At 42.3% G+C, this 24,355-nt stretch overlaps 1 protein-coding gene across 5 annotated transcripts in view; it reads left to right on the top strand.

Annotated features, from left to right (window-relative positions):
* lrrc9 (leucine rich repeat containing 9) overlaps positions 1–24,355 on the top strand; it is a 197,358-nt gene that overhangs the window by 22,226 nt on the left and 150,777 nt on the right. For all 5 annotated transcript variants that reach the window (XR_013579440.1, XR_013579439.1, XM_078562277.1 and 2 more), the window contains exons 7-10: positions 9,751–9,814; positions 11,302–11,372; positions 16,188–16,370; positions 19,884–20,039. Coding sequence is in view for 3 of the 5 variants with exons in the window: in XM_078562277.1 (XP_078418403.1) it covers positions 9,751–9,814; positions 11,302–11,372; positions 16,188–16,370; positions 19,884–20,039 (474 nt within the window). In the remaining 2 variants the exon portion in view is untranslated. The remainder of the gene's footprint in view (positions 1–9,750; positions 9,815–11,301; positions 11,373–16,187; positions 16,371–19,883; positions 20,040–24,355) is intronic.

Below are 24,355 nucleotides of genomic sequence, written 5' to 3'. Positions count from 1 at the left end.
GAACCAATGAGTGTTGAATTCCTTCAAGCAGAGTTTCAGGAGCTAGAAAAAAGATTTCATAAAAAGAACCTCAAAGGTAATAAGCTCATGATTGTTCCCATGTGCTAGTACATATGTAAACAGGAAGATAGTGCAGGTAAATGCAAGGCTGGGAAAGCAATACTGGAGAGAGAGTTTCAAATTCTTGGGGCATGAGGACTTTTTCTGGGGGAAAGGGCTTCTGCACAGGATGGACAGGTTGCACCTGGACTGAGCCAGGACCTCTCGCTGAGAGGTTAATGAGAACTGATGGGGAGGGTTTAAACTAATTTGACGAGGAGGGGAAGCAGCAAATAATAGGAAGGGGCAACAATGCCATCAGAGAACAAAAAGATATCAACAGCAGTAAACTTAGAAATATCCCCAAAATTTCAGAGTCCAGATTGAAGAAAATAGTAAAAGTGACAAAGGAAGTATTAAATTGTCTGTACATCAGTGTCCATAAATAAGGCTGGTAAGCTTTTTATTTATTTTCTTATTCGATCTTGGGACGTGAGCATTGCTGGCAAGGCCAGCATTTATTGCCAATTCCTAATTGCCTTTGAGAAGGTAATGGTGAGCTACCTTCTTGAACTGCAGGCACACCCACACTGCTTTCTGTAGTGGTTTGATACAACTGATTGACTTGCTGGGCCATTTCAGAGGGCAGTTAGGAGTCAACCACGTTGCTGTGGATCTGGTGTCCCCTGTATGTATATTTCCTGCCTGGAAGGATATTAGTGAACAACAATTATCCAGTAGTTTCATAATCATTATTTCTGAGACTAACATTTTATTCCAGATTTATTAATTCAGTTTAAATTCCACTAGCTTCCATGATGCGATTTGAACTTGTGTCTCTGAAGCATTAGCCTGGCCCTCTGGATTACTAGTCTAATAACATTACAACTATACTAACATCCTTGTAAACCTGCAGGCAGGAATTGCCACATGGGATCATGATGTGGCTCCATTAATAGAAACACAGCTCAAATAAGGCTACCCCGTGTCCTTAATATTCCTGGTTACCCAGTGCTCAGAAATGATCGAGAAGGAAGATAAGGAGAGGCTATTGGAGTATTGTTTAAGAATAATGTTACATTTTTGAATAGAAAGCGTACACTGGGTGGTTCAAGCTTTAAGCCTATTTGATTGTTAAGGAACAGAAGGGGAGCTGTTCTATTGGCGGTGATGTTTTGTAAAGCTCCAGACAGTGAGAAGGAGATAGATGGGTGATTTGTTTTCAAATTTTATAGGTGAGTAACAAACACCAGGTAGTAATATTAGGAGACTTAATTACCCTAATATAGACTGGGAAAAATATAGTGCTAAGGATAGGGAAGGAGAGGAATTTTTGACTTGTGTACTGAATAACTTTCTCAATAAATATGTTTCCAGCCCAATAAGGAAGGAAGAATGTTGGGTCTCGTTCTGGGAAATGAAGTAGGGCAAGTGGAGAGTATTACAATATGAGATCATCTAGCTAACAGCACCTCAACATAATTTGGTTGAGAGTAATTATGGAAAGAGAGCAGAAAATATTGAAGCTAAAAATGCTCAACTGGGAAAGAGCTAATTTCAGTGATTTAAAAAGGAACCTAGCATAGGTAGATTGGAAAAATGTGACTGCATGATAAAGCAGTAGCAGGGCAATGAAAGGCATTCAGGGAAGTGGTAATTCTGGTACCAACCAGGCATATCCCTTTGAAGGAAAATGGTGGAACATTCAAAGCTAATGTACCTTGAATGACAAAGGAAATAAAAATTAATCTAAAACAGAGAAAGGAAGCTTACAACAGGAGTAGGATTCGGTTAATAACCAGGTAAGTTTTGGAAAGCATAGGAAGAAATTGAAAAAGTTGACCCTGAATTGGATGAGGCGGTCCTGGAAAAGTGGGTGAGTGAATATGAGAGGCAAAGAGAGGCCATGAGAAATGATTAGAAGGCAATATCAAATTGAACCCTAAATCATTTCCCGGCCTAAATATTTATAAAATTCAGTCAGCCCTGAAAACAGATGTAGAGATGACTATGCACATTTAACTTTGCCTGTTGCTGTTGATGCAGGCAGCATGTAAACTTCGTACTGCCTACTCATTTTACATGAATGCACTGTACAGCCATTGTTAAGTACGCTGTTGAGTTTTTGCACCCCTGAGGAGGGACAAAAATCATGAGTGGTTAGTAAAAGTTCAAAGTATTCTTCTCGTGTATCTCTTCCTCCTTATCCCACATTCTCTTCTGTTATACAAGCTGCAGATGGTCTAAGCTGCATCTCTTTGTTTCTGCCCACCTCCCCGCAAAATCACAGCTGTACCTTTGTGCCTTTCTCCTTCTAGATACCCAAGAACTGCCACCTCATCAGATAGGGGTGGAAGAGCAAGAAGACGGTAATGAAGAAGAAACACATACACTCCCTCTTATACTCACAGCCACAAGCTCGGATACTGACACCGCATATATTTTAGAGGCTAGCATAAAGACAGGATATGCATGTGATGAGACACTGGGTATGAGTGGCCCACAGCCAGGTCAGGGGGAATGGATAGCATAGGTGCCAGCTGACCAGAAAGTGAGGTTATACTGTGAGGGCTTAGATGTGGACCTCTATGGAAAGGTGTGCAGAAAAAGTTGACAGGTATACACGATGAACTGCTTGGTGCATTGGTAGGTCTCCCAAAAAACCTGCAGTTACTCTCAAGGAGCATGGGCAAGTTCAGATACGAACTTGCACAAGCTTTTGTGCAGAGTTTGGAGCCCATTATTTCCAGTGTGGAATTGATGGCCAATTCTGTTACTACACCTGTGGATCTAACCATGATGCAGCCTCTGGTGGCTGATGTCACTGCTTCCATTGCAGCATAAGCAGAAGCTACTTAATTTCTGAGGGTCAGACTTGTGCAGAGTCGTGGAGACTCCACAGACCTTTAGAAATGGTGGACGGGACCCAGCTCAGGAAAGTACTGCCTCCATTTTTGGCAGATCCCATTTTCACCACAGGAGGAAAAGGGATGGGGTGTGACTCACAGACGGGTAAACCAAACTCAGCTGGGCCATTTGAACTCAATGCTGAGTTAACAGACCTCTTTTTTACTGTAGCAAGAGCCTTATCTCGCAGTGTGAGAGTCATGAATTTATGAAGGAGATGGAAATGCTCGTGAAGGGCATGTAAGGTATGTAGAACTGCCAAGTTATTTAAACCCCCAACCCTTTAAAAATTAAAAATCCAGCCTGCCTGTATCAGCGAGAGTGGAAAAAAATCAAGTTGTGAAGTTATTAAAATCCACATACCTTTAAAGATTTGAAGCAAAAACAACTTGTCTGTGTCAGTGACAGCTGAAAAAATTCTGTTCCGGCAGTTACAATAGCAGGGCTATGGGGAGAAGCAGGGAGTGGCTCTAGGTGAATTGTTCCTTCAGAGAGCTAGCACAAACATGATGGACCAAATGGCCGCCTTCTATGCTGCAACCATTCTATGACTCTAAATTGCCCCATGACGTTCTAAATTCCAGGGAATATAATCTTAGTTTGTTTAATCTCTCCTTGTGATTTAACCTTTGGAGTTCAAGTATCATTCTAGTAAGTCATTGCTGCACTCTTCCAAAGCCAATATACCCTTCCTAAAATGTGGTGCCCAGAGCTGTTCACACTATTCTAGGTGTGGTCTGCCAGAGCTTTGTCTAGCTGAAGCATGACCTCTAGATATAAAAGCCAACATTCTGTTTGACCTTTTGATTATTTTCAATATATGTTCATGACATTTTAATGACCTATGTGCCTGGGCCCCTAGGTTTCTTTGGATCTCCAGTGTTTCTAGCTTTTCATCATTTACAAAGTACCCCATTCTATCCTTTTTGGGTCCAAAGTGGATGACCTTACATTTGCCATTTACCTCATATGGAAATCCATTTGCCACTGTTTTGCCCATTCACTCAATCTATCAATATTATTGTAATTTTAAAATGCTTCAATCTGCACTTACAATGCCTTTCTGTTTCTGAGTGCATGTTTAGCTGTGTAATATTAAGAGTCGAGGTTGAAAATAGTCAAATCAGCATTACACGCTAACTGACGCCACAATCTGCCAACTCTGCATACTTCTGGCACACAGTCCCCATATTCACGCTAGCAACATACCCAAAATGGCGACCTGTACTGTCCTTTGCTGGCAGGGCATGGATACCAATTTGAACCCTAATTGTCACTAGTGGTGCTGAAAATACATCAGCTATGCAACTAAATTTTGCAGCCTTGAAGTGCAATTTTATTTATAGTTCCTTACTAATTTTTCTTTTCAAAATGCATCAATTGTTGTTTTAACCTTCATCATCCAGCTAAAACCCTTCTCAAGGGCACTTGAGGGATGGCCAATAAATAGCAGTCTAGTCAGCGACACCCACATACCATGAATGAATAAAAAAAAAATTCTACAGAAATGCTTTATTCCTGATCTAGGGAATGGGTAGATAGGGTTATCATTATGAAGGGAGACCTGAGAATTAGGGCATTTTTCACTGAAGCTGAGAAAATTATTGGGTATCTTGAAAAGAGCTGTTTAAGATTGTGAAGCATTATAATTTGTGTAAATAGTGCTGGCGTTGTGGGGGAGGGGGGGTGGGGGGTGGGGGGGGGGTCTTGTGGCACAGTGGTTAGCATCCCTGCCTCTAAGCCAGAAGCTCTGGGTTCAAATCCCACACCAGGGCTTGATGGCCAAGGAAGGTGAGTTCATAACACACAAGGTTGTGCAAACAGGTTGAGCTTCAACTTGTAAATTCTTCCAATATACACCAATGGCATGTGGTAAGACCGGGAGAGATTCCTAGTCAGCCATGTGACGGAAAGAATGTTGGAGCCTCTACCATCACTACCATAGCTCCAGGCTACAACGTGCATACAAAGTACATGTTACCACGGCAACTCAAGACATCTTAGGGTGGCAGTTGGCTGGACGGCTGGTTTGGATCAGATTGGTTCCAGCAACATGGGGTTCAACTCTTTCATCTGGGGTGGATTCGAGACTTGCCCCCTTACCCTATCCATGGTGGAGGTTTTGGTACTGTGGTTCAGATCTGCTTTCAGGCAGAGAACTGAAGAAAAGAGGAATAAAAAGAAGTGTTAGATTGTTGTGCCAACCAGTACAAACAATAAAAAAGGGTGCAAAATTGACTACAAAATAATTGAAGAGTTTTTATATCTAGATCGTAAACAGCAGTACAGACTAGATGGCTACAATACTTTTGTGCTGTGTTTGGGTGCTGTGATTCTACTGCAGAGTGGAGTGAGACTGGAACACAAACTAAAGTAGAATTTCACTTAAACAGATCATGAGGATAACTAAAGAGGTGGAATAGAAATATTTCAGTGCAATGCAATTCAGTAGTGGATGATCATCTCATTTGCCCCCTTGGATGGGGCAGACTGTGGGGAGTTTTACACTGCCTCTAAGGATACATCTGCATTCACCTTATAATCAGCCTCAGTTCAATGTAGTTTTTCATTCACATTTTAGGCTGTAGTTGAAGTGAAAGTGCAGCTTGAATCCAGTTACAGGATTGAATCTGACATCGGAACAAAATAACGTAAGATTCCCTGAAGGTTATACTCCACTTGGCTTCTAAGTCAGTTCAGATCTTTAAACTCAGTTCACAATTGGCTTCATGTTGGTGTGGAACAAAAACAGAAAATGCTGGAAAAACTCAGCAGGCCTAACAGCATCTGTGGAGAAAAAAAAGAGTTAACATTTCGAACCCCTACAATTCTTCAGAGCAGACTCCTCTTCTTCCCCCCCATAACCCTTGACTCTGCTGTCTGTCAAAAATCTGTCTAAGTCTGCCTTAAATGACCCAGTCGCCACTGCTCTCTGGGAAAGAGAATTCCACATACGACCCTTTTTAGAGAAAAAAAATCTTGTTATCTTAGTCGTAAAAGGGAGACCTCTTATTCTCAAGCTGTGTCCGCTCATTCTAGTCTCCCCCACAAGTGGAAACATCCTCCTGATATATACCCTATCAAGTCCCTCAGGATCTTATATGTTTCAAGAAGATCACCTCTCATTCTTCTGAACTCTAATGTGTGTAGGCCCAACCTGTTCACCCTTTTTTCATAGGATGAGCCCTTCATTCCAGAATGAGTCACATGAACCTTCTCTGTACTGCTTCTAATGTAATTATATCTTTTCCCAAATAAGGAGACCAAAACTGTACACAGTATTCCAGATATGGTCTCACCAATGCCCTGTACAGCTGCGGTAAAATTTCCATACTATTGTATTCCATTCCCCTTGCAATAAACATCAGCATTCCATTTGCCTTCCTAATCACTTGCTGTATCTGCATACTAATTTTTTATGGTTCATGTCACGGGACACTCGGGTCCCTCTGTACCACTGGATTCTGCAATTTCTCTCCATTTAAATGGTATAATGCTCTTTCATTCTTTTTGCCAAAGTGGATAAGTTCCACAAGGATCCACCATATGTGGTTAACTAAAACAGTTAAAGATAGTATCATACTTAAAGAAAAAGCATATGATTGCCCAAAGATGAGTGGTAGGTCAGAAGATTGGACAGAATTTAAAAAAACAGCAAAGAATGACTAAAAGATTAAAAAAGGAACAAAAAAGCTCAAGTGAGCATTGGTCCTATAGAAAGTGAGTCTGGGGAATTAAAAATGGAAAATAAGGAGATGACAGATGAATTGAACAGGCATTTTGCATCGATCTTCACGATAGAGGATGCAAGTAACATCCCAGAAATAACTGTAAATCAAGAAATGGAAGGGAGGGAGGAACTCTAGAAAATTACAATCACCAGGGAAATGGTATTGAGCAAATTGTTGAGCTGCAGGCTGACAAGTCCCCGGGCCCTGATGGACTTCATCTTAGGGTCTTACAAGAAGTGGATAGTGAGGTAGTTGATGCACTTAGATAAATTTAAAGTAATTAGGCAGAGTCAACATGGTTTTGTGAGAGGGAAATCATGTTTAACCAATTTATTGGTGTCCTTTGAAGAAGTAACATGAGTTGTGGATAAAGGTGTTGTGGATGTACTGTACTTAGATTTCAAGAAGGCACTTAATAAGGTGCCGCATCAAAGGTTATTGCGGAAAATAAAAGCTCATGGTGTTGGCGGTAACATATTGGCATGAATAGAAGATTGGCGAGCTAACAGGAAGCAGAGAGAAGGCATAAATGGGTCATTTTCTGCTTGGCAAAATGTAATGAGTGGTGTGACACAGGGATTAGTGCTGGGGCCTTAACTGTTCACAATTTATATAAATGACTTGGATGATGTGACCAAAGGTATGGTTGCTTAATTTACTGGTGACACAAAGATAGGTAGTAAAGTAAGCTGTGAAGAGGACATTAGAAGGCTACAAAGGGATATAGCTAGGTTAAGTAAGTGGGAAAGATCTTGCAAATGGAGTATAATGTGGGAAAATGTGAAATTGTCCATTTTGGCAAGAAGAATAAAAAGAAGCATATTATCTTTTTTTTTATTCATTCACAGGATGTGGGCTTTGCTGGCTGGGCCAGCATTTATTGCCCATCCCTAGTTGCCCTTGAGAAGGTGGTGGTGAGCTGCCTTCTTGTACCACTGCAGTTCATTGTGCTGTAGGTACGCCCATGATGCTGTTAGGAAGGGAGTTCCAGAATTTTGACCCAGCGACAGTGAAGGAACGGCAATTTATTTGCAAGTCAGGATGGTGAGTGACTTGGAGGGGAACTTCCAGGTGGTGATGTTCCCATCTATCTGCTGCTCTTGTCCTTCTAGATGGTAGTAGTCGTGGGTTTGGAAGGTGCTGTCGAAGGAGCTTTGGTGAATTCCTGCAGTGCATCTTTTAGATGGTACACACTGCTGCTACTGTACATTTGTGGATGTGGTGTCAATCAAGCGGGCTGCTTTGTCCTGGACAGTGTCAAGCTTCTTGAGTGTTGTGGGAGCTGCACTCATCCAGGCAAGTGGGCAGTATTCCATCACACTCCTGACTTGTGCCTTGTAGATGGTAGATAGGCTTTTTGGATTCAGGAGGTGAGTACTCGTTGCAGGATTCCTAGCCTCTGACTTGCTCTTGTAGCCACAGTATTTATATGGCTAGTCCAGTTCAGTTTCTGGACAATGGTAACCCCCAGGATGTTGACAGTGGGGGATTCAGCGATGGTAATGCCATTGAACATCAAAGGGCAATGGCTGGATTCTCTCTTGTTGGAGATGGTCTCTGGATTACTTGTCCAGCGACAATACCACTACGTCATTGGCTCCTCCTTAAAGGTGAGAGGTTGCAGAGCTCTGAGATGCAGAGGGATCTGGGTGTCCTAGAGCATGAATTTCAAAAGGTTAGTATGCAGGTATAGCAAGTAATTGGGAAAGCTAATAGAATGTTATTGTTTATTGCGAGCGGAATTGAATATAAAAGTAGGGAGGTTATGCGTCAGTTATATAGGACATTGGTGACACACATGTGGAGTACTATGTACAGCATTGGTCTCCTTATTTGAGGAAGGATGTAAATGCATTGGAAGCAGTTCAGAGAAGGTTTACTAGACTAGTACTTGGAATGGGTGGGCAGTCTTATAAGAAAAGGCTGGACAGGCTTGGTTTGTATCCATTGGAGTTTAGAAGAGTAAGAGGCAACTTGATTGAAACATACATGATCCTGAGGGGTCTTGACAGGGTGGGTGTGGAAAGGATGTTCCCTCTTGTGGGAGACTCAAGAACTACCAGTCACTTTTAAAATAAGGGGTCGCCCATTTAAAACAGAGATGAGAATTTTTTCTTTCGGAGGGTCGTGAGCCTTTGGAACTATCTCCCTCAAAAGGCAGCGGAAGCAGAGTCTTTAAATATTTTTAAGGCAGAGGTAGATTGATTCTTGATAAGCAAGGGGGTGAACAGTTATTGGGAGTAGGTGGGAATGTGGAGTTGAGGTTACATTCAGATCAGCCATGATCTTATTGAATGGTGGAGCAGGCTCGAGGGCTGAGTGGCCTACTCCTGCTTCTAATTCGTATGTTCATGTGTTCACATTTTCCCACATTATACTCCATCTGGAAATTTTTTTCCCACTCATTTAACCTATCTATACTCCTTTGCAGGCCTCTTATTTCCTCTTCGCAACTTATTTTCCTACCTATCTTTGTGTCATCAGCAAATTTAGCTCCCATACATTCGGTCCCTTCATCTAAATCATTAATGTAGATTATAAATAGTTGAGGCCTTAGCACTGATTCCTGTGGCACTTCACTAGTTACTGCTTGCTAATCCAAAAAAGACCCATTTATGCCTACTCTCTGCTTCCTGTTAGCTAACCACTTCTTTATCCATGCTAATATGTTATCCCCTTCACCATGTTCTCTTGTATAGTAACCTTTGACGTGACACTTATCAAATGCCTTTTTGAAATCTAAGTACACCACATCTACAGGTTCCCTTTTATCCACCTTGCTTGTAATTTTCTCAAAAAAAACTAATAAATTAGTTAAACTTGATTTTCCTACCACAAAGGCATGCTGACTCTATCTGATCACATTACGGTTTTCTAAGTATCCTGCTATAACCTTCATGGTAATGGATTCTAGCAATTTCCCTAACATAGATGTTAGGCTAATTGGCAATACTTTCAATAATACAATGACAAAATGAATGGCAAGAAAACGTGAGAATAAGGAAACTCCATGACAGTAGAAACTGTATAAATGTGATTTAGACTGCAATTACTTTTTACTTTTTTACTGCAGGGACTAAATACATTGATGCATCTCAAGGAGCTGAATCTTGCTGGTAATTTAATTGATGTGATTAGTAAGTATGAAATAATGCTATTACATTATGCAGGCCAATTTGCAATATGCTTAACTTATCCATAGGCAAGTAATATGTTTTAAGTGATTTCATACTTTTTATGATTTTAGAACCACAAAGGAGTACTTGATATTCTTTTAGAAAAGTAAACTAAACTAGATTTAGTGGAATAAAAGTAAACCCTTACTGGGGTTACCTGACATAAACCTTTCATTTATTTACCATGTCTATCTTCTATCTCCTTCCTCTCCTTTAACTCAGATGGTTAAATGTTCTATATGGTCAATGCACTCACTTCATGAACTGATGAGAGTTACAATTCTATTTGAATGATGCTGGTTGTGTTCTATTAGTGCAGTTGAGAACAGATAAAACTCATACAAATGAAAAGTACTAGTCTGATTATTAGCTTCAACATGCTCTCTTATACTGGGTGATGATACAATGGCTAATTCATTACTGAGCCCAGCCCATTTTAAATGGTAGGACTATGATCAAGTTTTTCTTCCTCTGGTTTTGTTTTCTATGATAATCATGATGTTGATCTTTTTTTACTTAATTAATTCCTGTAATTGTAAATAAACTATTGTAACTATGAAAAAAGACCTGGAAATTGGGTCTTTTTCCATTGAAATAGAGAAGTAAAATGGGATCTTAGTAGGAGTTTTTAAATTGAGAAAGCCTTCGAGAGGGTCAATAGTGAAAGATTGTTTCCATTAGTTGGCCAATCTGTAACATGGGGCATAAACTCAGGATTGGTCCTAGGAGAATGAAGTGGGCAGTTAGAAGATTTTTCCCAAAGACGTTTATTAGAATGTTGATTGCCTTATCACAAGTCACTTGAGCCGCAAGCTATAATTTTACTGAAAAAAACATGCATATAAACAAATGTAGAAAAGTTAGGGGAATGGAATCTGAGTAGCTCCAATTCAAAGAGCTGTGGTGGCTCCTTCTGTGCTAAATTTCTATGACTGCTTGGCTCAGTTGTAACATTGTTATCCATAAGTCAAAAGTTTGGGGATTAGAGCCTCATGACAGGACTTAGAGTTCAAAAACTTGTTGAAACCAGGGTTATACCACAGGAATTATATTGTACTTCTGTCGATTATGTTTAAGTGTGATGCTGTCCTGTTAAAGTGGATTTAGAAATCACACACCACTGTTGGAGACGAGTAAGGAGTTCTTTCTGTGTTTGGACAATATTTCTCTCGCAAGCAACATTGCCAAAAGCAAACAAACTGATTATTTGTCTCTTTGCTGTTTGTGGGACCCTGCTGTGTATAAAGTAATTAACATGTTTGCCTACATAATAACAACCATTAACCTTCAATATAATTCATCGCATGAGGTGTTGCTCAGGTACAAGACCTGCTTTTTGTTACTGTACTGAATCATTTTTAGATTGTTTTATCAAAGACTATTTTATTTTAAACATTTCAATAATTTTTTTTAATATAATCCGTTTGAAACAATGTTTTAAATTTCAGCTGACTCTTTGGACTCCAATGTTCAGCTAGAATGGCTCAACCTCTCAGGAAACAGAATATGCTCTTTTAAGGTATGTATTTTACAACTCAAGCTCATTTTGCATCGATTACTGTCTCTATCAGAATGTTTCTGCTTTTGAAGTTGTTGTTTGAAAGATGGGTTTTGGTAGTACGGTCCCCACCACACATAACGGTTTGTGCTAATTTTCCTGCTGTATGTGGTGTACAATAATTCCATTGAACTCCTTAGTGCAAAGAAAAACTGGTTCTTGGGTGTTGCATGTTTGGGTCCTTGTAATTATCAATTGCCATGCAAATCATACCACTCTGAGCAAAATACAGGACAGAAATAGAAATGATTTAACACATCCATGATTTAACTTTGTTTTATTGTTCATGCCTTGCTTTGTATGATTTTGAACAGAGTCTGTTAGGCTCTGCAAAATTGCAGTTTATGCCTATTGATCATGAAATTATCAAACTGGTAGAATGCAAAGCATGGCAGTTGAATTTATAACAAAACAAGACAGAGGGTTCACTTCAACTTCTAGTCTCATAGTATTAATCAGCTGGAGTAGTGAGAAAACCTTGTTGGTTTCTTAAAGTAGAACCCTTCTGGTTATAGACAGATGAACCATATGTGATGTAGTACAGTACACTAAGTGGTAAAATGTATTGATTCTCTAACTCTTCTGTATCAGACAATAGTTTATTTGATTGGAAACCAACAGGTCATCTATATTTGGGAAACAACTGACTGATGCTGTCCTAAGTCTTCATTAGCTATTCGCACCATTAACAGCTATGCAGGCAGTCGGCAGCTTCAATCAGTTGTTCCTGGGGCATTAAAACAGTTAAAAGGGGTGGACAGAGCTTTCAATAGACAAGCTTTGTCAAATAGATTAATTTTTGATTAAATGTTTTGCATTACAGTGTCACTACAATACTGAGAGACTCAGCTCCTCAAGTGAATACATAAGGGTACTTAATCACACTTTAGTGATGTGCAAAAAGCTTATTGAATTCTCTGAAATTGCTGGTGGCTTAATATGTTATAAATAATGCCTTTGAAATTAAAATCAATGCTAATGGAAAATGGTTGGTGTCATTTGCCCAATATAGGCAGCTGCCCCGGGTAAGGGTGAATGATATATGTGGTGGGGACTGTATTTTATTAGAACAAATTACAATTGAAAGCTGTTAAGTGGGTGTTACAAATTCAGGTCTAACATAGAAACCCTTCTGCTTCAGTGATGTCAGTTGTTCTTACACTTATATCCTGTTATAAAAGCAGAAAACGGTGGAAAAATTCAAGTCCGGTAGCATCTGTGGAAACAGAAACAGAGATAGTGTTTTGCGCCCAATATGACACTTCTTCAGAGAGCCACAGATACTGCCAGACCTGTTGGTTTTTCCAGCACTTTGTTTTTATTTGAGATTTCCAGTATCTGTAGTATTTTGCTTTTATTATAGCCTGTTTCTGTGTTGTAAGTAATTTTTAATTTCATAAGCTGCTTTACTTCACAACAAAGTGAACATACAAAGCAACATCTATGATCAGATTCAGTCTTTAAAAATAAGAGCCAAATGTAAGATTTTAAAATGGGGACTGAATTAAACTTGTGTTCCCTGGTCTAATTAATCCTTGCCATATAAACCTTCAACTTAAAATGCCACTGTTTTGCAACGCCCCACGAGATTGAGTAGTAATATACTACATTTGCTGTGTATGCTGAGCAGTCATCACTTGTGATTTTGTTATACACAGTCATGGCTACAGCTGCACATTTCTATCACTTCTGCAAAATCACCTGTGTATCTTCTTGACCAATCAGATTGAAGAATTGTTAATGAGCAGTGCAATGTCTAAACCAGTATGTGTAAATTGGATCATTGAATTCAATGTTAAATTATGTACAGAAAGTGGAATTAAGCAAGGGAAAGAAAGATTAAATAGAGAGAGATTAAAAAGATGGAAAGAAAAAGTAAAAAATACAAAATGTTCCTTTTTTTAGAAACTCCAATAATAATTAAAATCTGGGGGAATGAAACTCCACACTGGTTAAAAAAAAATAAAATTCAGTGCCAGAGAGGTTGTTTGGCACTAATTAAGACTTAGCACTCAGTTAAAAGAATACTTACACTGAAATGAACAAGTCCTAATGTTTGCTGGCAAGTTTAGTTTGTATTTGAGAAGTTAAATACAGCAACTTCATACCAATTAATGTATTTGGAGAGGCATATGGCAAAATGTAATTTGCAGGAAGCTTTGGAGGAGGTTGCATCTCTGATAATAACTTCCCAATTTCCACATTTAGTTATGTGCAGGAGCTGGAAGTTTCTGTCTGATTTCCATGCAAATAATGGTGAATTCTGTTTGCCTCACTATTATTCCTACAGCAAAATCCGGCCCAATGGTTACATTGGTTTAGGCCGGATTTTTCAATACTCTAGCTTCTACGTTAGTCTTACTAATTTTCTTTTGTAAAGAGAAAGGAAAGTGTTTTCATCCATCCAAACTTAAAAGCATTCCCTTGTCCTTGTCTTTAGTGCAGCTCATTATAGTCCAAACAAGATAAGTCAAACAGTATAAATTTCCTGAGAAATAATTCCTGTTTTTGTGTATCACTGAATAACATGTGTACCAGAATTTAATTAACTTAGATACTGTTTACATGAGTTCATTCTTTAAACTACAAAAGGTGAAAGAGATTGCACAATCTCCTGAGTTTTCCTTCTAAAAAGAGCCTGCATTTATATGGCCCCTTTCATGACATCCCCTCAGGACATCCCAAAGCGCTGGGCAGTCAGGAATGAAATGTTGGCTAGAACATCAGAACAACAACCCCCTGTTCCCCATTGAATAGTTTCATAGCATCTATTGCTGAAACATTATATGAGATCTTAGTTCAATGTCTCAATCAAAGATGGAACTGGAAGAATCAGCCTAGATAATGTGCTCAAGACTCTGGAATTGGTCTTTGAAATCATAAGGTGAGAGTGCCATTACTGGGTTAAGGCTGATTAGAGGTCATGAATAATAATAATTGAAACTACAAGCAGAGTCCAAACTTGTCTACATAGAGAGAGAAAATCAGTGAGTGTTCCATTCTGTTGCAGTGAACAGCCCTAATTGCTTTCTGCTGCTTTCATAAATCTCTTGAAAGCCACCTAACTGCATGGCACAGGTAGAGGCTTGGATTTAAACTGTATGTCTGCCCTTCCAGTCAGGGAAATAATGTGGGAAGGTGGAAGAAAACATGAGATGAACTAAAGAAGAGCAAAAATATGGAAAGTAAATGAAACACTGCAAATTATGGAATTGCTCACATAACCTACACTGCCCCATTCTTAATAAGGATTAATTTTAGAGCATTGTCATTGGCAACAAAATGAAAGTGATTCTATGCTTCAGCCCTTCTTCATTAGTATTTGTCTCCAGCAAAGAGATTACATCACACCATATTTTTAAATGTAAGGCTTTTATAGATTCTTAAACCCATTATATTTTTGCTACCTTGCCTCTATGGTGTTTTGAGGCTCATGTACTCTCAAGTTTAATTCATTCTAGTTATATATTTCAGCATTGGGATATTTGGTAGCCGAGTTGCTTCTTGGCATCAGCAGTTATGTCTGTAAACAGTGACAAGTCTAATCTTATTTATAAAACATCTAAGTAATGTTATGCTTCTGAAAAATTACCATTAATCTCAAAGTACTCTAGCTCAATTTCTTTAACTCAGTCGAATATAATGGCAACATGATGCCAAAAAATAAAAGATTACAGTATGTTCAAATGAGATTAGTTGGACTTTACTGGAAAACTTCCTGATGGTATTATTGAACAGTGGACCCATCTGAAAATTATGTTTTTGTTAGCTTTGAATTCTGGCACCATAGGTTTAAACATACTTCTATAGAAAGCGCTCCTATGTTTCTTTAAAACGTCTTGGATATTAAATATTTTATTTAAATAAAGAGTAAAAACGGCTCAGTTGGTAGAAATTTAGCCTTTGTGCCAATCGTGTGCTGGAGAAGCCATGCTCTAGGAATTGAGGCCCATAATCACAGCTGATGCTATTTTGTAATACTGAAGGAATGCTAAAACATCCGAGATGTTGTCCTTTGGACAAGATGTTGAATGGAACTCCCATCTGCGATGTTATCCCATGCCACTAATCAAACAGGCGTAGGAAGTTCTCCCAGTGCCCTAGAAAGCATTGCTTCCTCAACCAGTGCCATCAAACTGATTAACTGATCACATTGCTTACCTCATTGCTGCTAATGGGATTTTGCCTATAACAACACTCAATAAATTTTAAAGTAATTCATTGTGTATAAATTGCTTTGAGACTTTTTTTGGACAAACATGATGAAGTGCTCAATATACGTAAGTCATTCTTTCATTTTGTTTGATTCGTCACATCTATTGAGCATGTAATAGTAAGAAAATCCCATGTTTAATCCACTGTCCATGCTGAATCACTTCATCAGTATCTGGCCACTACAATTAGGTAAAGTACAATTACTTTACCACTGGGCAGAAAACTGGTGATAGCGAATCAGCTGTCTGTTTTACATCCTGCCTGATTTTGGTTTCTATTGCCTTTAAAAGTGCTGTCACAAATCAGTTATCGCTAATGTCCAGCGGTAAAAATGAAAATTCATCCTAGAAAGTGGCTACATTTAATTTATTTTGCAGGATAACCTTTGTGACTTTTAAAGTTTGTGTTTGCCGTAAAATTGTTCATACGTAATTAACTACCCAAGTACTTCATACACTGCTGACACTGCATATAAACTAACTGACTGACCCTTTTAAAGGCAATAAAGTGTTTCATTAAACCTCTGATGAATTTAATGTTCCTCCTAATGTTTTTCTCCAGGAACTCTCATATTTAGCAAGACTACCTGAGCTTCAAATATTAAGTCTAAAGGATCCTCAGTATACTCCAAATCCTGTCTCTCTTCTCTGTAACTATATGACACATGTAGTGTACCACATTCCAAAGCTTTTGAGACTAGACACTTACGATGTGTCCAGTAAACTGGCCAAGGATTTTGCTGAGGTAATGAAGTATTTAATGATCTGGTTTCATTGGAGTATTTCTCCTTCTCTTTAAAAGATGAAGATAATTTCAAAATAGATGTCTGTATCTCCAGATGCGTTTAAGATTTTGGTATCACAGTAATCGTGTGGTCTCCCTACCCCCATATACTTATGGCCTTATTATTGAAACATATCTTATATCTTCACCTGTTCATTCTATTCCCAATGTATCACAATAAAGTCTCTTTGCTGTTTAACTTTTCCACTTTACATTATTGTACTTTCAAAATGGAGTAGTCATGAGACTGAATTCAGTCTACACCTATAAATTGTACATGACTTTTATACTATGCAGGAAATTGAGGCACAGAAATATTACTGTTGCCTTTTGTTTGTGTCCAAAGAGAAAGTACCATTTTGCTGATGTTAATGGAAATGGTCTCATAAATTGCTAAAATAATTTTATATTTAGCTCTTTAAATCTACTTTTCTGATGTGCTGAGTGCCTCGCAACTGACATCCAGCTACAATGTTGCTGAGTGCAACGAGTGAAAGAACATGTCAGAGGTGGCTAAGATAGTACTCCTGAATCATTTAAATATAATAGTAAAACACCTGCATAATTCAAGCAGGAGATTTGTTCGCTTACCTTCTGGCCTGCTGGAGCAATGTGTCCTGCACAAAAGGGGTAGAAACTCAACTGAGTTTTTGCTTCTAGTTTTTCCTTTCCTTAATACCCAAGGAACTTGCACACATCAGTGACAAGAAAACTAGCCTTTGACTAAAAATGTTTAATGAAGAACACCACGTGAGGAACAAATTGAGGAGTCCCAGGTATATTAAGATATATTTAGAGCACAGCAAAGCAGTAGATATACACAGTCATTGTGAACCCAGGCCCCACTGCACTAATATTTCTCTCTTGCAATTGAGTCTTAAATTGTATATTACCAGAAAGTGTCATTGGGCAGGATTTTACCACAGGCGTCAGGACCAAAAAAGGTCCCGAGCCCACACTTTCTGGCAGCGGGACTGGTTCAGCAATTTTGCCAAGGTGGCCTCCTAATTGTTCACCTCTGGGGCCACTGTCCAATTATGGACAGTAGGCCAGATGTAGACGCTGCTGGCCTAATCAGTGGGCTGATAGCTCTGAAGCCTTGGCAGCCCTATTGGCAGAGATGGGTGGTGCTGAAGCAGGTTGAGAATCAAGAGGGCATCTCGATATCGAGGCTGTTGGAGAGGTGTTTAAAAAAAGATGGCCAGCTGGGGCTGTGGGGGTTGCCTTTCCGCCTCCTCTTTGTGCGATGGAACCTCCATCTCCAATAGCCAACCCAGGCCTGCTGCAGGGAGGCCGCCTCCATGAAATAAATGGCCTCCCAAACTTGTGGGGGCCACTCTGCTGCCAGCAAAATTATTCAAACTGGCTGCCTGCCTCCACTTGGCAGGCAGCCGATCTGCATCTGGTCCAGCTGCTGGGGAAACCTCCCCAGCGCAGGGATTGTGAGAGGGAGCAGTCCTAACGTGGCTTCCTGCTATTTCTCTGGCATCCCATCCCCACCGCACCCTGCCACCCGGGGGCTTGGACAATCCTGCTCATAGGGTTATTACAACACAGGAGATCATATGGCACATTGAGTCCATTCCGGCACTCCGCAGAACAGTTCAGTCAGTGTCATTTGCCACAATATCCATGTAGCCCCATTTTCCTCAAGTGCTTGTTCAATTTCCTGCTGAAATTGTTGAATGTCTCCACTTCCACTGACCTCATAGGCAGTGAGTTCTAGGTCACCACCATTCACTGCATTTTTTTTATTAAAAAGCTCTTTCTCACATCCTCCTGTATTTCTTGCCCAAAACCTTAAATCTGTGTCCCCCAGTTCTTGTACCATCAGCCATTGGGACAGCTTTTCTTTGTCTACCTTATCTGCACCTGTCATAATCTGTACTGCTCTATCAAGTCTCCCTGAACCTTCTTTGCTCCAAAGAGAACTACTCAGCCTCTCAAACTTAAACTTGTAATTAAAATCCCTCATCCCAGAACTGTTCTGGTAGATTTCCTCTGCACCCTTTCACAGACTCTTGCACCCTTTATAAAGTGTGATGATCAGATCTGGACGCAATACTCTAGTTGTGGCCTAACCAGAGCTTTATACAGGTTCAGCATAACTTCCCTGCTTTTATACTCAATGTCCCTATTTATGAAGTCCAAGATCCCAAATGCTTTGCTAATTACTTTGTCAAATGTCCTGTCACAGTCAGAGATCCATGTACATGAACCCCAGATCCCTCTGTCCCTGTACACTCTTTAGCACAATGCCATAAAGTCTATATTGCCTCCAATCGACCTGCCAAAATGTATGACCTAACACTTCTCTGCATTACATTGCATCTGCTATTTGTCTGTCCATTCTGCATGACTGTATATGTCCTGACCATTCGAACTGTGTCAGCCTCGCAGTCAGCTACATCTCCCAAGAGACCAACATGTAGTTACGAGGAATGTCCTGATACCCCTTCTTGAACAAGGGTGTCACATTTGTCACTCCTCTGGCACCCTGTATCTAAGGATAATTGGAAGGTTACTGCAAGTCCTTCTGCAATCACCAGTTCCCAGGTGACTTACCCATTCTAAGCATAGCTAGTCATCCTGTCTATCAATTTTCACCCCACCCATTACGTCTACCATCTCTGCTTCTACCGATACTTTGTCAGCTTCCTCTTCCATAGTAAGCAACGTACAAAGTGCTTATTATGTATTCTTGCCTTGTCCTGCACCTCTAAGTATATATCACCCTCTTTGCTCCTCATATCCACCTCTGAGTACCCACTTACTGTTTACATGCTGGTAGAAGATTTTAGGGTTCCCTTTTATGTTAACTGCTATTCTTTTCTCATATCCTCTCTTTGTCAGTCTTTTACTTCCCTTCACTTCCTCTCTCAGCTTATTATATTTGCCCTGGCTCTTGCTTGAAGAATTTACCTGACATTCTTCGTACACCCTCTTTTTTTTGTTTCATTATATTCTCTGTCTCCCTCGACATCTGTGGAGCCCTAATTTTGGTTGCCTTTCCTTTCCCTTGTTGAAATATATCTAGCATATACCTGAAACATTTCTTCCTTAAAGTTCACTGAATGCTCCATTACAAGAATAGCATCGGAAGGACCACGAGTTTAGTATCGCTCCTATATGACACAAAATTCTTAAAGGACAAATGTCCCATTATTTTTCCTTTTTATTTGAATATATGTTTGAATCTAATAAATATTATTGTAAATTATATCAAAGCAAATGTAACACACTAATGGTAAATAATCTGATAGCATTTCAGGGAAAAACATCAACTTAAAATATACAATTACAAAAAACAATTATATTTGTCCAGTGTTTCTACAAATTGTTTTATATTTTGCAATGAGAATGATGATGTGTAAAAAATGTTATGATTTTAAATCTGTCTATTAAAAGAAACCTTTTTAGTGTCAAAGTGAACATGCAGAATGATTCAGTGCATTTATTTTTCCTTTGCTGTAGTCAACTGTGATGAAAAAGATAATGTATTACAGCATGCGTGTAAAGAACACCCATCGACAACTAGCTGAAATTCAAGGAAAGCTGCAGAAGCAACTGAGTTCGTTGCAGGAGGTACCTAAGGAGCGAATAAAAGCCATCAGCTTCTGCATTAAAACCGTAAGTACAAAACCCATGGTGGTATAAAAATAGGAAGCGCATGGGAAAACTCAACAGTTTTGGCACAGCACCTGCGGAGAGAGAAACAGAGTTTACGTTTCAAGTCCAATATGAATCTTCTATGGAACTGAAGATGGTTGATCTTTCTATGGGGCAGAATTTTGCCCTTGATGGGCGGGTGGGCCCGACCGACTCGGCAGTGGGCGAGCAGTTGATTACCGCCGCCGAAACGGGCCATGCTGCTATTTTGCATGGGTGGGCCAATTAAGGCCCGCCCAGCGGATTAGCAACTCCTTTGGAGAACGGGAAAATAGTCGCGGAGGTGGACATGCTCAGACCGCGGAACCGGCAGTCTGTATAAAGAGTGGCCAGGCAGCCTCCTTGAGGCAGTGCACCATGGCCACTCGAAGGGAGAGAGAGGCAGCTGTCACAGGACAGGACAGGAGCAGGAGCAGGAGGAGGAGGGCAGGCTGCAGGAGAGGCCAGTGTGACCCTCGCTTCTCTGATACATGCCTTGCTGTCCTCCTCCAAGAGGTGTCCAGCCGTTGGGATATATTGTATCTGGAGGATGGGAGGAGGAGGGCCCGCTATGTCACCAGGCAGGCATGAGAGGAGGTGGGTGACGGTGTAAGTGCCCATGATGATGTGTGGCGCACAGGCATGCAGTGCCGCAAGAGATTCAATGATTTGCTGCGCTCTGGAAGGGTGAGTACCATGTGAGCCTTGGTCATTTGACCCAGCAGGCAGCCTTAGCCTTTGAAGCCCCCCCCCCCCCCCCCCCCCCCCCGCCAACCCACGTTTTGCTGTCATTACTGCATTGGGCATTTGGCGAACGCTGGGTGGGCAAACAGGTACTGACCATGCTTACATCAGCCTTAGTGGTTGAGGAGAAGATGGGTTCTCCCCGCAGCATATGTTGGTGTTTGTCGCATTTGAGTAGTCTGGGGGCAACCTGCAGGGGCAGCTGCTAGACACATACTCAGAGCTCCAACACATGTCATATTGATAGTGATGAGATGGTGGAAGGGGAGCCTCAAGGTGTCATGGCCAAGAGCCATCTGCTGCCCTTGGCGCCGCACCTAGTTGCGCCTCCTTGCCATGGGCACTAAGATCCGTGTGCTGTTCAAAGTGATGGACGCCAAATGTGTCCAAGGTGGCCGTTGGAGGGGGTTGGGTCCAGCCATACTATCTTCTGGGGACTGATCACTAGTAGTGTGGATAGAAGCCGCTGGAGGCCTCAGATGGGCCACTGGGGTGCGGCGTGCGTGTGCAGAGTACATGAATGATCAGCCCCAATAAATCCTCTTCTCGGTTCTGCAGGCAAAAACTGAGCACAATCAGTGGGAGGGCCATAGGACTGAAGATGGGCACGCCCTGCTCCAGCGCCTCACCACCTTTGAGGAGCAGGCCATGGAGCTGGGGAGGAAGGAGGCGGCCGGGGCGGCAGGTGGCGGTGAGGCTGGGGTCCAGCGGCCAGGTATTTGAGGTCCACAGTCCCATCCACTTTGTCTGCCCACCATCCAAACCACTGATGGTTGCTGCAGTTGTTAATGCTGCAACACTGCTCATTCACAGCCTGAGACACGCAGACGTGTGGGTCATACACAAAGGTCCCTCGGCCCCTTGAGGATGAGTGTCTCCAGCACCTTCTAAAGTTGCCTTATCCCATTTGTGACCACTGTCCCCATGGCCTAACATGCCATGGCATTGCTGCTGCACAGCCAAGGACGTTTTGCATCTTAGGGGGGTTGGAACCTCCACCACCCTTTCAGCCGGTGCGCCCCACATTACTCTGTCCAAAAGGTCCTCAGCACCTCAGCTGTCAACCTCATGCCACTCAACTTAAATAAATGCCGCCACGTTACTCATCCGTGCGCCAAGGGGAAATGTTGCCTTCTGCCCACCTGTTCTATGCCGCTCATAACGGTATGAAGGTCAATAATGTGACCTGTCAATCTCCTGTGCTCCACAGCAAATGTCGCAAGTGTTTGCAATGTTTCCTCAGCACCACAACTATCCAGGCCAGCATGCATCCAGGTCAGGTACCTCTGCACTCTCCCCACTCAAATGGTACATAACATGCCATGTGGCATTCCTGAGGCCATCTGACCAGCCTGTCTGTATGCGCATCTAATGTTTGGGTCTCCTCTTGACTCTTTTCCACCCCACCAATTTTCGTCTCCTTAGGGTCTTGAAGGGTGAGCGACTTATGAGGCTGGGGGGAGGAAAGGGATGGAAGGTTTAACTGACTGTATGCTAACTTATGCACTGTCTTTGTTGTTAATTTCAGCACCACCACCGCATGGCTGCCCCTCTCCACACCTGAGGGCCAAGACGTGCAACTTGTGACACATAATTTCAGCCAGCCAGGCACCAACGCAGACACAAACACTTCGGTGGGGAATTTAACATCGGCTAGTGTCCCGGGTCACAGTGGAGAGGGCACTTCACAATCGCTGGAGGAGATGGCAGGGACAGAGAGTGCCGATGGCGCCAGCAGCCGGAGGGCTGCAGGGGACCAGGCACATGCTGAGTCCGGCACTGATGATGTGCCTCTGGAGTTGTCACCAATGCAGCAGCTGCAGGACAAGCGGCAGGAATCGCGCTTGCATCTGGCAGGGTTGCATGAGGGCGTGCTTCAGTTGGTCTCTGCGATGGAGGAGTCCAGGTAGAGTGCAAGTGAAGGCATGAACCTCAGGACAGAGCTTCACGCTTCCTCCACTGAGAGATTGGCGACTCTCATGGAGAGGGGCTTCGATTGGATGGAGACTCTTCTGATTGGGTTACGGTCTGACCTGCAAGCCCTCACAGCGGTAATGGCCATGGGTGGTCATTCCCAATGTGGGAGATGTTCTGGGCATCGAGCGCTGATGCTCGGTGCCCATGCATCTGTGGTGAGCAGGGAGGACCAATGTGACCTCACGTCGGCGCAGCAGCTACCTGTCGTCACTGCAAGCTCCTCTCAGGGCGCTCCGGATGAGGGCAGCAGCTCCTCCGCCCCTCTGCCAGTCAACGTTGCATCCGTTGAGGCTGTGACAACTGGGGAGGTGCCAGTTCTGGAACTGGCCACTCCCTCCCAGGCGGGCCCATCACAGGCTCCACGGGCCAGAAGAAGCCCGTCAAGGTCATCGATGCCAACAGGACAGCAGAGTCAGCAGGCTGTCTCCCAAGCCACTCCGAGCGATGGGGCGGCACCTAGACATAGCACCCGCAAAGGAAAGGATAAGGCACGTTAGGCACTCCACGGGTATGTCACTGGTGATTTTGTGTTGGCCTTAGATTAGGGAACAAAGACTTATTTTTATCATAGAGACGTTTCTGTTTTATGTTGGACAGAATAAAGTCCACTTTTCTGACCATAGCTGAGGGTGTTTCCTTTGTGCTGCATTTGTATTTTTTACAGACATCTCATGAGTGTTTGAGTGGACATTAATGTTTCTGTACTAAGTCCTTAGTTGCAGCTGATGAGGTGGAAGATGTAGCACCTAAGTGCCACATGTGGAAGCGCCAGGCAATGCTGGTCCTGCTGATCGATGTGTGTGGAGCTAGCTGAAGGTTCGTTGGATTAAATTGTCCCGGGTGTCCCTGCCTCCTTGGTGTAATAGCGGGTCGGCGTGCTGCCCCTCATCATCGCCCTGTGCTTCCTCATCCTCTGAGCCACTGCTGGATTCATCATGTGCAGCCACATCCAGTGCGTCAAGATCTTCATCGTCAACTGCATCCCCCCGTTCCAGTGCAAGATTGTGCAGAGCGCAGCATGCTACCACTATCAGAGAGATGCGATCTGGGGGGTACTGGAGTGTGCCCCCTGAGCGGTCCAGGCAACGGAAGCGCATCTTGAGAAGACCAATGGCTCTCTCCACCACAGCCCTTGTGGTGCCCTGGCTCCGATTGTAATGCTCCTCAGCTTCTGTTCTTGGACGGCAGAGTGGCATCATGAGCCACCTTCAGAGGGGATAGCCCTTGTCACCCAGCAGCCAACCATCCAGCTGAGCCGGAGCACTGAAGAACCCTGGCACCTGGGAGTGTCTGAGGATGTCGGCGTCGTGGGAGCTACCTGGGTACCTTGCACAAACTTGTAAAATCTGCATCATATGATCACACGCTATCTGCACGTACATGGAGTGAAATGCCTTCCTGTTGACGAAGGCACCGGGCTCACCTGCTGGCGCCTTGATGGCCACATGTGTGCAGTCTATAGCACCCTGGACACGGGGGAAGCCAGCAATGGCTGCGAAGCATCTGGCTCGCTGTGCCTGACTTGCCTGGTCGCAGCGGAAGTGGATGAAGGTCAATGCCCGTCTGAGCTGAGCGTC

This window comes from Cetorhinus maximus, chromosome 18 (genome assembly GCF_964194155.1).
Source record: "Cetorhinus maximus chromosome 18, sCetMax3.hap1.1, whole genome shotgun sequence".
Lineage (NCBI taxonomy): Eukaryota > Metazoa > Chordata > Chondrichthyes > Lamniformes > Cetorhinidae > Cetorhinus > Cetorhinus maximus.
The sequence above is the reverse complement of the archived record's forward strand: the minus strand, read 5'-3'. Positions and strand labels throughout refer to the sequence as shown.